Here is a 13,845-nt window from a genome sequence, read left to right on the forward strand (position 1 = left end):
TGGTTTTTGCCATATCAAAGGCAGTACATAGTTGGTTGTGGTTGTCACGTTTAGTTGTAGAATAAACATGCATAGATCTTTGAAAGTGGCAGGACGTGTTAGCGAATGAATAGCAAAGTACATGAGACATTGAGTTTCAGAAGCAGAAGTTTGTTTTGGAGATACAGTGCCGAAAAAGGCCCTACAACCCAATGACTCCGGGCCAACCAGCGATCCCCACGCACTGACACTATCCTACACGTACTAGGAACAATTTACAATGATGCCAAGCCAATTAACCTACAAACCTGTACGTCTTTGGAGTGTGGGAGGAAACCGGGGAAAAACTCACGCAGGTCATGGGGGGAACGCACAGGCAAGCACCCGTAGTAATCAGGATCAAACCCAAGTCTCTGGCATCAAAGGCAGCCCACTCTACAGCTGCGCCACCGTGCAAAATCAGAACAAAATCATGGAGATCATATTGAACCTTCATAAAAATCATTAAAGCCACAACTTTAGTACAGTGTCAATTTTGGGCCATCATTTTTTGGCCATTTTGGGGTTGGCGAATAACGCAGTAATAGAGTTGCTGCATTACAGCGCCAGAGACCCGGTGTCAAACCTGACTACGGGTGCTATCTGTACAGAGTTTGTACGTTCTCCCTGTGACTGCGTGGGTTTTTTTGCGGGTGCTCGGGTTTCCTTCCACACTCCAAGGACGTGCAGGTCTGTGGGGCTACAGATGAGAAAATACCTTTTCACACAGAGAGTTGTGAGTCTGTGGAATTCTCTGCCTCAGACGGCGGTGGAGACCGGTTCTCTGGATGCTTTCAAGAGAGGGTTAGATAGGGCTCTTAAAGATAGCAGAGTCAAGGGATATGGGGAGAAGGCAGGAACGGGGTACTGATTGGGGATGATCAGCCATGTTCACAATGAATGGCGGTGCTGGCTCGAAGGGCCAAATAGCCTTCTCCAGCACCTATTGTCTATTGTTAATAGGCTTCGGTAACATTGTAAATTGTCCCTAGTGTGTAGAATAGTGCTGGTGTACAAGGATCACTGGTCAGTGTGGACTTGAGGGGCCAAGGTCCCTGTTTCCACGAGTGTAACTTTAAAGTCTAAAGTAAAATCTAAAGGCAGTTCCGAAAGAGGTTGTTAGAAAAATGTGCTGGATTGGTATTCTATCAATGAGTGTTGTTATTCAGTAACAAGGTTAGACTTAAAGTTGAGGTGGCAAGAAAGAATGGAGGAACTTTGCTGGAAGTGAATAAGGTGTACTTGTCCAGAGAGAGGAGTAATCCTTGATTATTTGAAAGATAGAGAAGGGAATAAGGGCCTTCAGCCCACTGCATCCACACCGGCACTTGATCGTCCATTTGCACTGGTTTAGTTTTGTTTAATGTCACGTGTACCAAGGTACAGTGAAAAGTTTTTTTTTGGTTGTGTGCTATCCAGCCAGACTATCATACCTACCCGAACCATCACTTCCGGCACCGCATTCCAGGGACCCACCAAACACTCTGTAAAAAGAAAATTGTCCCATTGAAATATAGAAATGTAGAGAATAGGTGCAGGAGTAGGCCATTCGTCCCTTCGAGCCAGCACCGCCATTCAATGTGATCATGGCTGATCATTCAAAATCAGTGCTCTGCTCCTGCTTTTTCCCCCATATCCCTTGATTCCGTTAGCCCGAAGAGCTATATCTAACTCTCTCTGGAAAACATCCAGTGAATTGGCCTCCACTGCCTTCTGTGGCAGAGAATTCCACAGATTCACAACGTGCTGGGTGAAAACGGTTTTCCTCATCTCAGTCCTAAACGGCCTACTCTTATTCTTAAACTGTGACCCCTGGTTCTGGACTCCCCCAACATAGGGAACATGTTGAGCTTATTATGAGCCATAGAACTTATTAAAGCTATACCCTCTGGTCTTTGTCGTTTCCACCCTGGGTATAAAGTTCTGACTATCTATTCTATCTAAGTCTCTTATCATTTTATATGTGTTGGAAGGAACTGCAGTCGCTGGTTTAAACCGAAGAAAAAACACAAAAAAATAGAGTGACTCAGCGGGACAGGCAGCATCACTGGAGAGAAGGAATGGCTGACGTTTCGGGTAGAGACCCTTCTTCAGACAGTCCCGACCTGAAACATAACCCATTCCTTCTCTCCAGAGATGCTGCCTGTCCTGCTGAGTTACTCTATTATTACTCCAGCTTCTATCATTTTACATACTTTTATCAGGTTTCTCCGCTGCCTCTGACAAAGGTTGACAAGCATAAAAATAAATTCCTAATTGCACGGCCTGTATCAAATGTACTTAACCCAATTAGTGCGCAAGTGTTGAACCAAACTTAGAACTCCCCTGATTTACCTGACTTTGTTCCTTCAGGAGTGGGTCATTCAATCACCAAGCTCTCAGGGGGGAATTCGTCAAATTTGACTCTGGACCAGACTCGCACATAATAAACAAACACACTGACATTCTGACAAGCCGTCTGCTCATAATTGGCCGCCTGCTCTGTGTTTGTGTGTAACCTGTGTGATGTGCAACAAGACAGGAAATCAAGGGGCAAGCTTGGGAACTGGCTTCGAAATAGAAATGATTGAAACCTACCTAATTGACTTGGAGTCTGGTTGTGAACTTTCTCCGATAAGGTCTGGTTTCATACGTCTACCATTTTCGACTTGTGTTGAGTTTGGCTCACTTTGGACACTTACCAGCAGTGTTCAAAGTGGTGTTGCGATTTTACTGTGATAAATATCAGATCAAAGCTATTGAGAATTGAGTACATTCCAAAATCTTACAGCTTCTCACTAAACAGTATCATCCAGTAATTGGTGCAGTCAGTACCTGCATTATTAATGTTCAATATTTGGCTGACTTATTCTTTGTAGGGCTTGTCGGTATTTGATTTCCTTGTGCATAATAAATGTTATATAATTTATTAAAAATAACATAATGCATTTTTTTTGTTGTCCCAGTTGCATCCTCCCCTCTATCATCCCTTTATTATTGAAAGTCAATGTATCTTGGATTTGTAATTCCAATAATTATTTACAGAGCACGATAGTAGTGCTTTATGTATTATTTCATCGCATTTGATGGATTTACCGACAGACGAAGCTGTACAGAAGAAAAAAATATTTTGACATCCCTTCCTATAAAGAAGGTTGCGAAGCATTTGTGAAAAGCCAGGTCTCAACGAGGAGGCACACGATAGTTTAGTTTAGAGACACAGCGTGCAAACAAGCCCACCGAATCCACATTGGCTAGCGATCCCCACACATTAACTCCATCCTACACACACCAGGGACAATTTACGATTTTACCAACCTACAAACCTCTACGTCTTTGGAGAGTGGGAGGAAACCGGAGTTCCCGGGGGAAACCCACGCAGGTCACAAACTCCATACAGACAGCACCCATAGTCAGGATCGAACCCGGGTCTCTGGCGCTGTAAGGCAGCAACTCTACCGTTGAATCACCGTGAAGCCTAGCTGTGTGTGCTCGAAACTCTAGAAATTCGCTCCATGTTATTTTTCTCGTTCTTGGTTTCTTGGTCCTCCAAAATATTCCAAATGGAATTTAAACTGGAGGTGGTGAAGGGAGGGATTAAGCCAGAAAGGGTTATTGGGAAGAAAGAGCTACTTTAAATTTAGTTGCATCTGGTTGGGTAACTATAGTTGGGTGGAGATTATTCCATGCTTTAATTGTGCGAGGGAAGAACGAATTGCTGTACACATCTGTCTTTGTAGCTGGGATCACAAATTGCATCGAATGCCCTCGTCTGCTCCTAATTGGTTTGGGTTTGGTGTAGGTCTTGTAATCTATGTCGAGATGACCATTTAACATTTTGTAAAAACAGGTCAAACGGTGAGCTTCACGTCTGTCTTGGAGAGGGCTCCACCCCAGGGAATTCAGAAATTGGTGACACTCGCTTCTCTCTCATAGGTGTTAGTAACAAATCGAGCTGCCTGTCTTTGGACACGTTCGATGGAAGAAATGTTTTTATTTGTGTATGGGTCCCATGCTGCAATTGCGTAGCCCAAATGAGGTCTAACGAGGGTGAAGTATAGCTTCTCCTTGACAGAAGTTGAACAATGATAAAAGTTGCGCCTCAGAAAGTTTAGGACACCTGTTGCTTTCACCGTTGCATGATGAGTCTGACCATTCCAACGCAGATCATTCTGTAATTTGATGCTAAGATACTTGGTTTGTTTGGATTCTTCAAGGGTGGCACCAAGTATATTGTAAGATGTTTCGCCTGGATTCCTCTTTCTGGTGACACGCATGGTTTCACATTTGGAAGGGTTGAACTACATGCCCCATTGTTGTGACCACTCAACCATAGTATCAAGATCCTTTTGGAGAGCATCTTCATCATCAGCTGACTTAATTGGACGGTACAGCAAACAATCATCAGCGAATAGTCTGGTCGTACTTGCGACTTTTTCATGGATGTCATTTATGTAAAGCAAAAATAGGTGTGGGCCAAGTACTGTGCCCTGAGGTGTACCACTCAACACTGGCACCAATTGGAGCTCTTTCCGTTCACACATACACGCTGAAGACGTTTTGTAAGGAAACTGGAAATCCATCGTTTCGTGTTGGAACGAATACCATAGAAGTCAAGCTTCCGAAGCTTTCCCTCTCTCCCATTCCTCTTTTAGATGCTCCTTGATACTAGGCTGTTAGTTATTTCATCCTACAATCTCAGTGTGTCGTCGATATTAACTTGAATGGATAGGGAAGATAAATAATGTTCTGACACACAATATGAGTAGATATGTTACCTCTTTGCATGGATCCAAAGCAGAATGTAACAACTTGTGCACACTGAATCTACTTCTGTAAGTTAGTTCCGTTGAGATCAATAATATTGAATTTCAGAAGTGAAATTCTATGCTTTTGCAATATGTTACGTGTTTACCCCACATAACAGATGTCTGTGCCTTGCCCAAAAGCAAGATTGAAGGATATAAGGAGCTGAATAATTTCCAGGTCATGAGCTTCAAGGATAGAAGTTGGGAGGTCATTTTGCAGTTGTATAAGACGTTGGTGAGACTGCATTTGGAATATTGTGTTCAGTTCTGGGCACCATGTTATGGGAAAGATATTGTCAAGCTTGAAAGGGTTCAGGAAAGATTTACGAGGATGTTGCCAGGACTAGAGGGTGTGAGCTATAGGGAGAGGTCTCTATTCCAAGGAGTGCAGGATGATAAGGGGTGATCTTATAGAGGTATATAAGATCATGAAAGGAATAGATCGGGTAAATGCACACTTTTTCCCAGAGTAGGTGAATCGAGGACTGGTGGACATAGGTTCAAGGTGACTGGGAAAAGATTTAATAGAAATCCGAGGGGTAACTTTTTCACACAAAGGGTGGTGGGTGTATGGAACAAGCTGAATCCCTCAATAACTTCACGTTTGACTCCTCCCATTTCCTCCAAACACAAGGCGTAGCTATGGGCACACGCATGGGCCCCAGCTACGCCTGCCTCTTTGTCGGGTACGTCGAACAATCCTTGTTCAATACGTACCAGGGCCCCATCCCCGACCTCTACCTCCGTTACATCAATGACTGCTTTGGGGCCACCCCCTGCACCCACACACAACTGACTGACTTCATCCACTTCACCACCAACTTCCATCCGGCAGTGAAATACACCTGGACTATTTCCAACACTTCCTTACCATTCCTTGACCTCACTATCTCCAACGCAGGTGATAGACTCCTGACCGACATCCACTACAAATCCACTGACTCCCATGGCTATCTGGACTACACTTCTTCCCACCCTGCCTCCTGTAAGGACTCCATCCCTTACTCCCAATTCCTCCGCCTACGCCGCATCTGCTCCCAGGATGAGGCGTTCCACACCAGGACATCTGAAATGTCCTCATTCTTCAGGGAACGGGGATTCCCCTCCTCCACCATAGATGAGGCTCGCACCAGGGTCTCTTCCTTACCCCGCAACACTGCTCTCTCTCCCCATCCCCGCACTCGCAACAAGGGCAGAGTCCCCCTAGTCCTCACCTTTCACCCCACCAGCCGTCACATACAACAGATAATCCTACGTCATTTCCGCCACCCCCAACGTGACCCCATCACTTACCACATCTTCCCATCTCCCCCCATGTCTGCCTTCCGCAAAGACTACTCCCTCTGCAACTCCCTTATCAATTCTTCCCTTCCCTCCCATACCACCCCCTCCCCGGGCACTTTCCGTTGCAACCGCAAGAAATGCAACACCTGTCCGTTTACCTCCCCCCTCGACTCCATTCAAGGACCCAAGCAGTCGTTCCAGGTGCGACAGAGGTTCACCTGTATCTCCTCCAACCTCATCTACTGCATCCGCTGCTCTAGATGTCAGCTGATCTACATCGATGAGACTAAGCGGAGGTTGGGCGATCGTTTCGCCGAACACCTCCGCTCGGTCCGCAAGAACCTACCTGACCTCCCGGTGGCTCAGCACTTCAACTCCCCCTCCCATTCCCAATCCGACCTCTCTGTCCTGGGTCTCCTCCATTGCCAGAGTGAGCAACACCGGAAATTGGAGGAACAGCACCTCATATTCCGCTTGGGGAGCCTGCATCCGGTGGGCATGAACATTGAATTCTCCCAATTTTGTTAGCCCTTGATTTCTCCTCCCCTTCCTTAGCCCTCGAGCTGTCTCCTCCCATCCCCCAGCCCTCGGGCTCCTCCTCCCTTTTTCCTTCCTACTCCCCGCCACCCCCTATCAGTCTGAAGAAGGGTTTCGGCCCGAAACGTTAACTATCTCCTTCGCTCCATAGATGCTGCTGCACCCGCTGAGTTTCTCCAGCATTTTTGTGTACCTTCGATTTTCCAGCATCTGCAGTTCCTTCTTGAACAATCTGTCAGTGGAGGTAGTTTGGGCTGGGACTTTCCCATCATTTAAGAAACAGTTGGACAGGTACATGGATAGGACAGGTTTGGAGGGATATGGACCAAGCGCAGGAAAGTAGGACTAGTGTAGCTGGGACATTGCTGGCCGGTGTGGGCAAGTTGGGCCGAAAGGCCTATTTCCACACTGTATCACTCAATGACTATGATAAGAAATAGAGGCACAGAGACTTTATGGACCCTGATTTTTCTCTTTTTCCCTGGTATCCATTTATATCATGGCTGATCTGGCAGCCTGTCCGTGTTATTCCCAAATTCAATAGACAATAGACAATGGGTGCAGGAGTAGGCCATTCTGCCCTTCGAGCCAGCACCGCCATTCAATGTGATCATGGCTGATCATCCCCAATCAGTACCCCGTTCCTGCCTTCTCCCCCTATCTCCTGACTCCGCTATTTTTAAGACCCCTATCTAACTCTCACTTAAAAGCATTCAGAGACCTGCCTCCACTGCCCTCTGAGGCAGAGAATTCCACAGACTAACCACTCTCTGTGAGAAAAAGTGTTTCCTCGTCTCCGTTCTAAATGGCTTACTCCTTATTCGTAAACTGTGGCCCCTGGTTCTGGACTTCCCCACAATCGGGAACATGTTTCCTGCCTCTAGCGTGTCCAAGCCCTTAACAATCTTATATGTTTCAATGAGATGCCCTCTCATCCTTCTAAACTCCAGATTGTACAAGCCCAGCTGCTCCATTCTCTCAGCATATGACAGTCCCGCCACCCCGGGAATTAACCTTGTAAACCTACTCTGCACTCCCTCAATAGCAAGAATGTCCTCCCTCAAATTAGGGGACCAAAACTGCACACAATACTCCAAGCTTCCTTTGGGTACTGCATGATGAGAATTGATTTCTGTAGAGCCATTTTGTTTAGAGATACAGTGCGGAAACAGGCCCTTCGGCTCACCGAGTTCCCGCCAGCCAGCGATCCCTGCATGCTTGCACTATCCTACACACACTAGGGGCAATTTACAATTATGCCCAGCCAATTAATCTACAAACCTGGACGTCTTTGGTTTCTATCGGGCAAAGGGGTCCAGAATAAGAGAGATGCCATTTTAAAGCATAGATTCATTTCATTCATCATCGTTGAAACCATTAGCGACGCAGTGGTGCTGGTTTCCGACGGGAACGGTGACGGACGCACCACACATCTCTGTCCTCCAGTTCCTGTGGACTTCCACTGCTGGAAGTACAGGGTTTTGGTGTGTGTGTGCTTTATCATCACTCCTTACAATGCCGTGTACGCCAGTGATCACAACATCTACTGAAGTGTGGATGGCCGTTGGCTCGCTAGAAGCTCATCCACCCTTTGACAGGTCTTGTTTTTGGTCCTGCTGGGGGTCCACAGCCCCCTCCTCACCTGGCAAACCAGGTGGGGAAGACGGTTTAGTCGCCGACTATCCGACCATGGAGCAGGTAGCACGGGATTACATGGTACCCGTGGCGGGGGGAACTCCCCCCGACCTGACCTGACCTGAAAGCGTAGGAGAATATATACATCTGAGGAGCACTGATAGGATTGTATTAACAGTGGGGGAGATGGATTAATGAACAAAAAACATTACCCAGATGGAGAGAGATGAATGAAATAAAAACAACAGCAAGGCAGAGAAGGAAACCAGACCTGGGTGAGAGGGGGGAGTGTGAGAAAGGGGAGGAGGGGGGAAAGGCAGGGGTGGGGGGGATAGCAATGGGGGGGAGAGAAATAGGGGGGGGGGAAGACATGGGGGGGGGGGAGTAGAGAAAGGGGTTGGGGAGGTGAGGAAAGGGGGGAGGAGAGTAAGAGGGGTAGGAGAGAAGGGGGGGGATAAGAGAATGGGGGGTGAGGACTTCTCATTGAATAACTGACTGCTTTGTATTTTATCCTTCCTAGAAATCACTTCAATCCCTGTAATCAAAATGCATTTTTGGCCTTTTTGTTTCCTGGGTTTGCAAGAGTACATTGTAATTCAGATCAAGAATTGATATGATTCAGTAACACGTCTTTGAAGTGTATTTAGAAGTGTTTTTGCTTTGCTTTTTGTCCATTCACAATGTTTAATGATATTGTAAGCCAGTTTATTTGTTTAAGAACTCAAACCATGTAATATTGCTGCATGTGTGGGAAGGAACTGCAGATGCTGGTTTAAATCGAAGATAGACACAAAATGCTGGAGTAACACAGCGGGACAGGCAGCATCTGGAGAGAAGGGATGGGTGGCGTTTCAGCTTGAGATCCTTCTTCAGACTGATGTCAGGGGAGTGGACAGGATAGAGATAGAATGTAGTCGGAGACAGTAAGACTGGCGAGAGAACTGGGAAGGGAGAGGGGATGGAGAGATGGGAAAAGCAAGGGCTATTTGAAGTTAGAGAAGTCAATGTTCATACCGCTGGGGTGTAAGACACCCAAGCAAAATATGAGGTGCTTTTCCTCCAATTTGCGCTGGGCCTCACTCTGTCAATGGAGGAAGCCCAGGACAGAAAGGTCAGATTGGGAATGGGAGGGGGAGTTAATATTGGTACATTATGCTTTGGAGTTTAGTTTATTGTCACATGTACTGAGGTATAGTGAAAAGCTTTTGTCGCATGCTAACCAGTCAGCGGAAAGACAAAACATGATTACAATTGAGCCATCTGAAGGTTTATTGAACGGTTCCACATAAAGAATTTCCCCCGAGAGTGACTTGTGTGCAAGGGTTTAAAATGTTATCCTTTGCCTTGAAATATGGTTGGCCTGTTGACCGGGAAAATCTTCATATAAAAATTGAGAGTTAAATGTCAAGGATGTATTTTAGTTTAGTTTAGAGATACAACACGGAAACAGGCCCTTCGGTCCACCGAGTCCTCGCCAACTAGCGATCCTCACACATCAACACTATCCTACGCACACGAGGGACAATTTGCACTTACACCAAGCCAATTAACCTTCAAACCTGAATGAATGAATGAATGAATACGTTTATTGTCATTGCACAATACTGTGCAACGAAATTCCATTACATCTCCTCCGGTTAAAAACAATACAAACACGACAAACATTGACACATATGTACACTTATTAGTAAAAATAAATAGGTGTTTTAAAAGAATTTAAAAGAATTTAAAAGAATTTGGCGGCATTTCTTAGAATTACATTTTGCTTCCCCAGCATTCTCTGTTGGAATTTAGCTCTTTTATCGCACATGGGTAGAAACTATTCTTTAGTCTACCGGTGCGAGCCTTCAGAGTCCTGAATCGCCTCCCAGAGGGTAGCAGAGTAAAAAGGTGGTTGGCAGGGTGGGATGTGTCCTGCTTGATATTTGTGGCCCGGCGCAAGCATCGGGCCCTATATATGTCATCCAAGGAGGGCAGTTGGGCGTTTGTAATGTTCTGCGCAGTTTTTATAATTCCCTGCAACGCCCTCCTCTCAGCCACAGTACAGCTAGCAAACCACACCAGGCAAACCTGCACTTATTTAGAGTGTGGGAGGAAACCAAAGATCTCGGAGAAAACCCACACGGCCATGGAGAGAACGTGCAAACTCCGTACAGACAGCACCCGTAGTCAGGATCAAACCCGGGTCTCAAGCACTGTAAGGCAGCAACTCTACCGCTGCACCACCGTGCTGCCCTGGTCCTTATATTATGAAGAGAAAATAAACTTCAAGGTTAAAAAGCAGAGCATTCGGCAAGGTAGAATAAAAATACGTTTCATCAGGCGTCGCTTTTTGGCAAGTTCAAGTTCCAGTTACATTTATTGTCACGTACACCAATTGGTACAGTGAGATTTGAGTTACCCTAGAGCCATGCAAATAAAAACACAATACACGATAAAATTTAACAGGAACATCCCCCACACAGCGGAATCAACGTTTCCCACTGTGAGGGAAGGCAATAAAGTTCAGTCCTCTTCCTTCCTCTTTGTTCGCCCGTGGGTCGGAGCCTTTGAGCCCTCCGCAGTCGCCGCTCCGGGCGGCCCGATGTTCAGGCCCTGAACATTAACATTCTCTCACGGAAATTCCCATCACTCTTGGGTGTAAAGAAGAAGCAAGGAATAATTGATTGAAAATTGTCTTCGTTAATTTAGAAGGATGAGGGGGATCTCGTTGAAAACCACTAAATAGTGAAAGGCCTCGATGGAGTTGATGTGGAGAGGATGCTTCCACGAGAGGGATAGTGTGGGACCAGAGATCGTAGCCTCAGAATTAAAGGACGTTCCTTTAGGAAGGCGAAGAGAAGGAATTTCTTTGGTCAGAGGGTGGTGAATCTGTGGAACTCATTGTGACAGAAGGCCGTGGCCAAGTCAATGGATATTTTTAAGGCAGAGATAGGCAAATTCTTGATTAGTGCGGGTGCCAGGGGTTATGGGGAGAAGGCAGGAGAATGGGGTTAGGAGGGGAAGAGAGATAGATCAGCCACGATTGAATGGCGGAGTAGACTTGAAGGGCCGAATGGCCTCATTCTGCTCCTATCACTTATGAATTTATGAACTTATGAATTTGTCTCTGTCGTCTCCGCAGGCTTTCCCAGGAAACTCCAATGCTGACAGCGTTGTGCACTACAAACTACATTATTCCGTCAGAGCCAGGTATCTTCGCTTCGCGCCTCTCGAGTGGAATCCTAATGGTAGAATAGGACTGAGGGTAGAGGTATACGGCTGCTCCTACAGTAAGTACATGATTTCCAAAGGAATTGGTGTTTTCATTGCAGTGATTATGTCTGCTGAGTTTCGGATGTCTATCACACATCGGTTGTGCTCTGTTTTCAGTTTAGTTTAGGGATACAACGTGGAAACAGGCACTCCAGCCCACCCAGTCCCACCCCCCCCCCCCCCCCCCCCCCGACCAGCGATCCCCTTGACGAAAACCATAGATCCTGGAGAAAGCCCACGCAGTCACAGGAAGAACGTACAAACGCAGTACTCCTAGCAGTGTCCTGCGTACTTGGGAAAAATTATAACTGTACCAAACCAATTAAGCTACAAACCTGCACGTCTTTGGAGTGCGGAGGGAAACCGGAGCTCCCGGAGAAAACCTACGCAGGTCACTGGGAGAATGTACAAACTCCTCACAGGCACCACCCGTAAACAGGATCGAACCCGGGTCCCTGGCGCAGTGAGGCAACAACTCTCCCGCTGAGCCACCGTGCCGACCCTGACTTGGAGTTGGTGACAAGGGCAAACCCTCACCAACCCTTTCACTTAGCACATCCCTTGGGAGTGTTAGAGTTGCTTCCTTACAGGGTAGATGTATACGCCTCAGAGACCCTGGTTTGATCCTGACCACAGGTGCTGTCTGTACGGTGTTTGTACATTCCCCCTATGACTGCTTGGGGGATATGTCTAGTTTCCTCTCATATTCCAAAGACGTACATGTTTGAAGGTTAATTAGCTTGGTATCATTGTAAATTGTGTAGGATAGTGCTAATGTGCAGGGTTGGCAGGGACTTGGTGGGCTGAAGGGCCTGTATCTTGAAGGGCCCGTTTCCGTGCTAAATTAAACTAAGCTTAAAAAAAAACAAAAATAAAGGGTGACTTGAGGAAAATTGCTTGTGAAATGTTATCATTGTTGTATTAATAGACATATGACTACGAGATACTCAAGTAAACTTGCTTGCATCAGCGAGTCATCTTCCTGTGATGAGAGCAGATTGTTGGCCAGAACAGCAGCAAAGTCCCTAATTCTTCTTCAAAGTTATTGTATCAAAAATTGTATCAAAAATCTGCCCTTGGATTTACACACTCGGAAATATTTTTGAGAGATCAGTCTGGTTAAAAACAAACTCTTACTTCTCAGGATTGTCTCTCGGCTGAAGTCTACGTGTTCTGTTATTGGGACAGAGTATCGCATTCTTACTGGACTGAAAGTGTTCCATTAACATTATTAAAGACCCGTGGTGGGTGTACGGAACAAGCTGCCGGAGGAGGCAGTTGAGGCAGGGACTACCCCAACGTTTAAGAAACAATTAAGAGGGGTGATCTTACAGAGGTGTATAAAATCATGAGAGGAATAGATCGGGTAGATGCACAGAGCCTCTTGCCCAGAGTAGGGGAATCGAGGACCAGAGGACATCGGTTTAAGGTGAAGGGGAAATGATTTAATACGAATCTGAGGGGTAACGTTTTCACACAAAGGGTGGTGGGTGTATGGAACAAGCTGCCAGAGGAGGTAGTTGAGGTTGGGACTATCCCAACATTTAAGAAACATTTTGACAGGTACATGGATAGGACAGGTTTGGAGGGATATCGACCAACCGTAGGTAGGTGGGACAAGTGTAGCTGGGGCATGTTGGCCGGTGAGGGCAAGTTGAGCATGTTTCGACGCTGTATGAATCTATGACTCTATGACTATGATATTTTATGCTGATTGGTCAATATTGTGATTTGGGAATGAGTGGAGGCCAATTGAAAATGTTTATCAAATGAAGCAGGTAAAATATTTGAACATTGTCTTTAATGATGGTTTCAAGTTTAAGCATGCCTACATGGTTCACATTATGCCAGCTGAACATATCTTTTAGACTTTAGAGATGCAGCGTGGAAACGGTCCCTTTGGCCCACCGAGTCTGCGCCGACCAGCAATCACCCCGTACACTAACCTACACACACTTGGGACAATTTTACAACTTATGAAAGCCAATTAACCTACAAACCTGTACGTCTTGGAGTGTGGGAGGAAACCGGAGCATCCTGAAAAAGCCCACGCGGTCACGTGGAGAACGTGCAAACTCCGTACAGACAGCACCCATGGTCAGGATCGAACCCGGGTCTCTGGGGCTGTGAGGCGGCAACTCTACCGCTGCGCCACCGTGCCGCTCTTTTGAACAAAAGGTTGTCCGACATAAGTGCAAATCTTAACAGAGAGATTTGATTTCATTTATATTTCTATCCTGTGCCTTCATTATTATCAGGATTCATAAAATCAATATGAATTCAAATACTAATCATATACTATGCACATAAGGTGCAGCATAGTTGGGAA

General features: G+C 46.1%; 1 protein-coding gene across 1 annotated transcript in view; it reads left to right on the top strand.

Annotated features, from left to right (window-relative positions):
* Positions 1-13,845, top strand: part of LOC116975561 (contactin-associated protein-like 5) — a 1,077,365-nt gene that overhangs the window by 426,412 nt on the left and 637,108 nt on the right. Inside the window, exon 4 of the mRNA XM_033024848.1 lies at positions 11,386-11,533. Within this exon, the coding sequence (XP_032880739.1) occupies positions 11,386-11,533 (148 nt within the window). The remainder of the gene's footprint in view (positions 1-11,385; positions 11,534-13,845) is intronic.

The sequence above is a fragment of the Amblyraja radiata genome, chromosome 7 (genome assembly GCF_010909765.2).
Source record: "Amblyraja radiata isolate CabotCenter1 chromosome 7, sAmbRad1.1.pri, whole genome shotgun sequence".
Lineage (NCBI taxonomy): Eukaryota > Metazoa > Chordata > Chondrichthyes > Rajiformes > Rajidae > Amblyraja > Amblyraja radiata.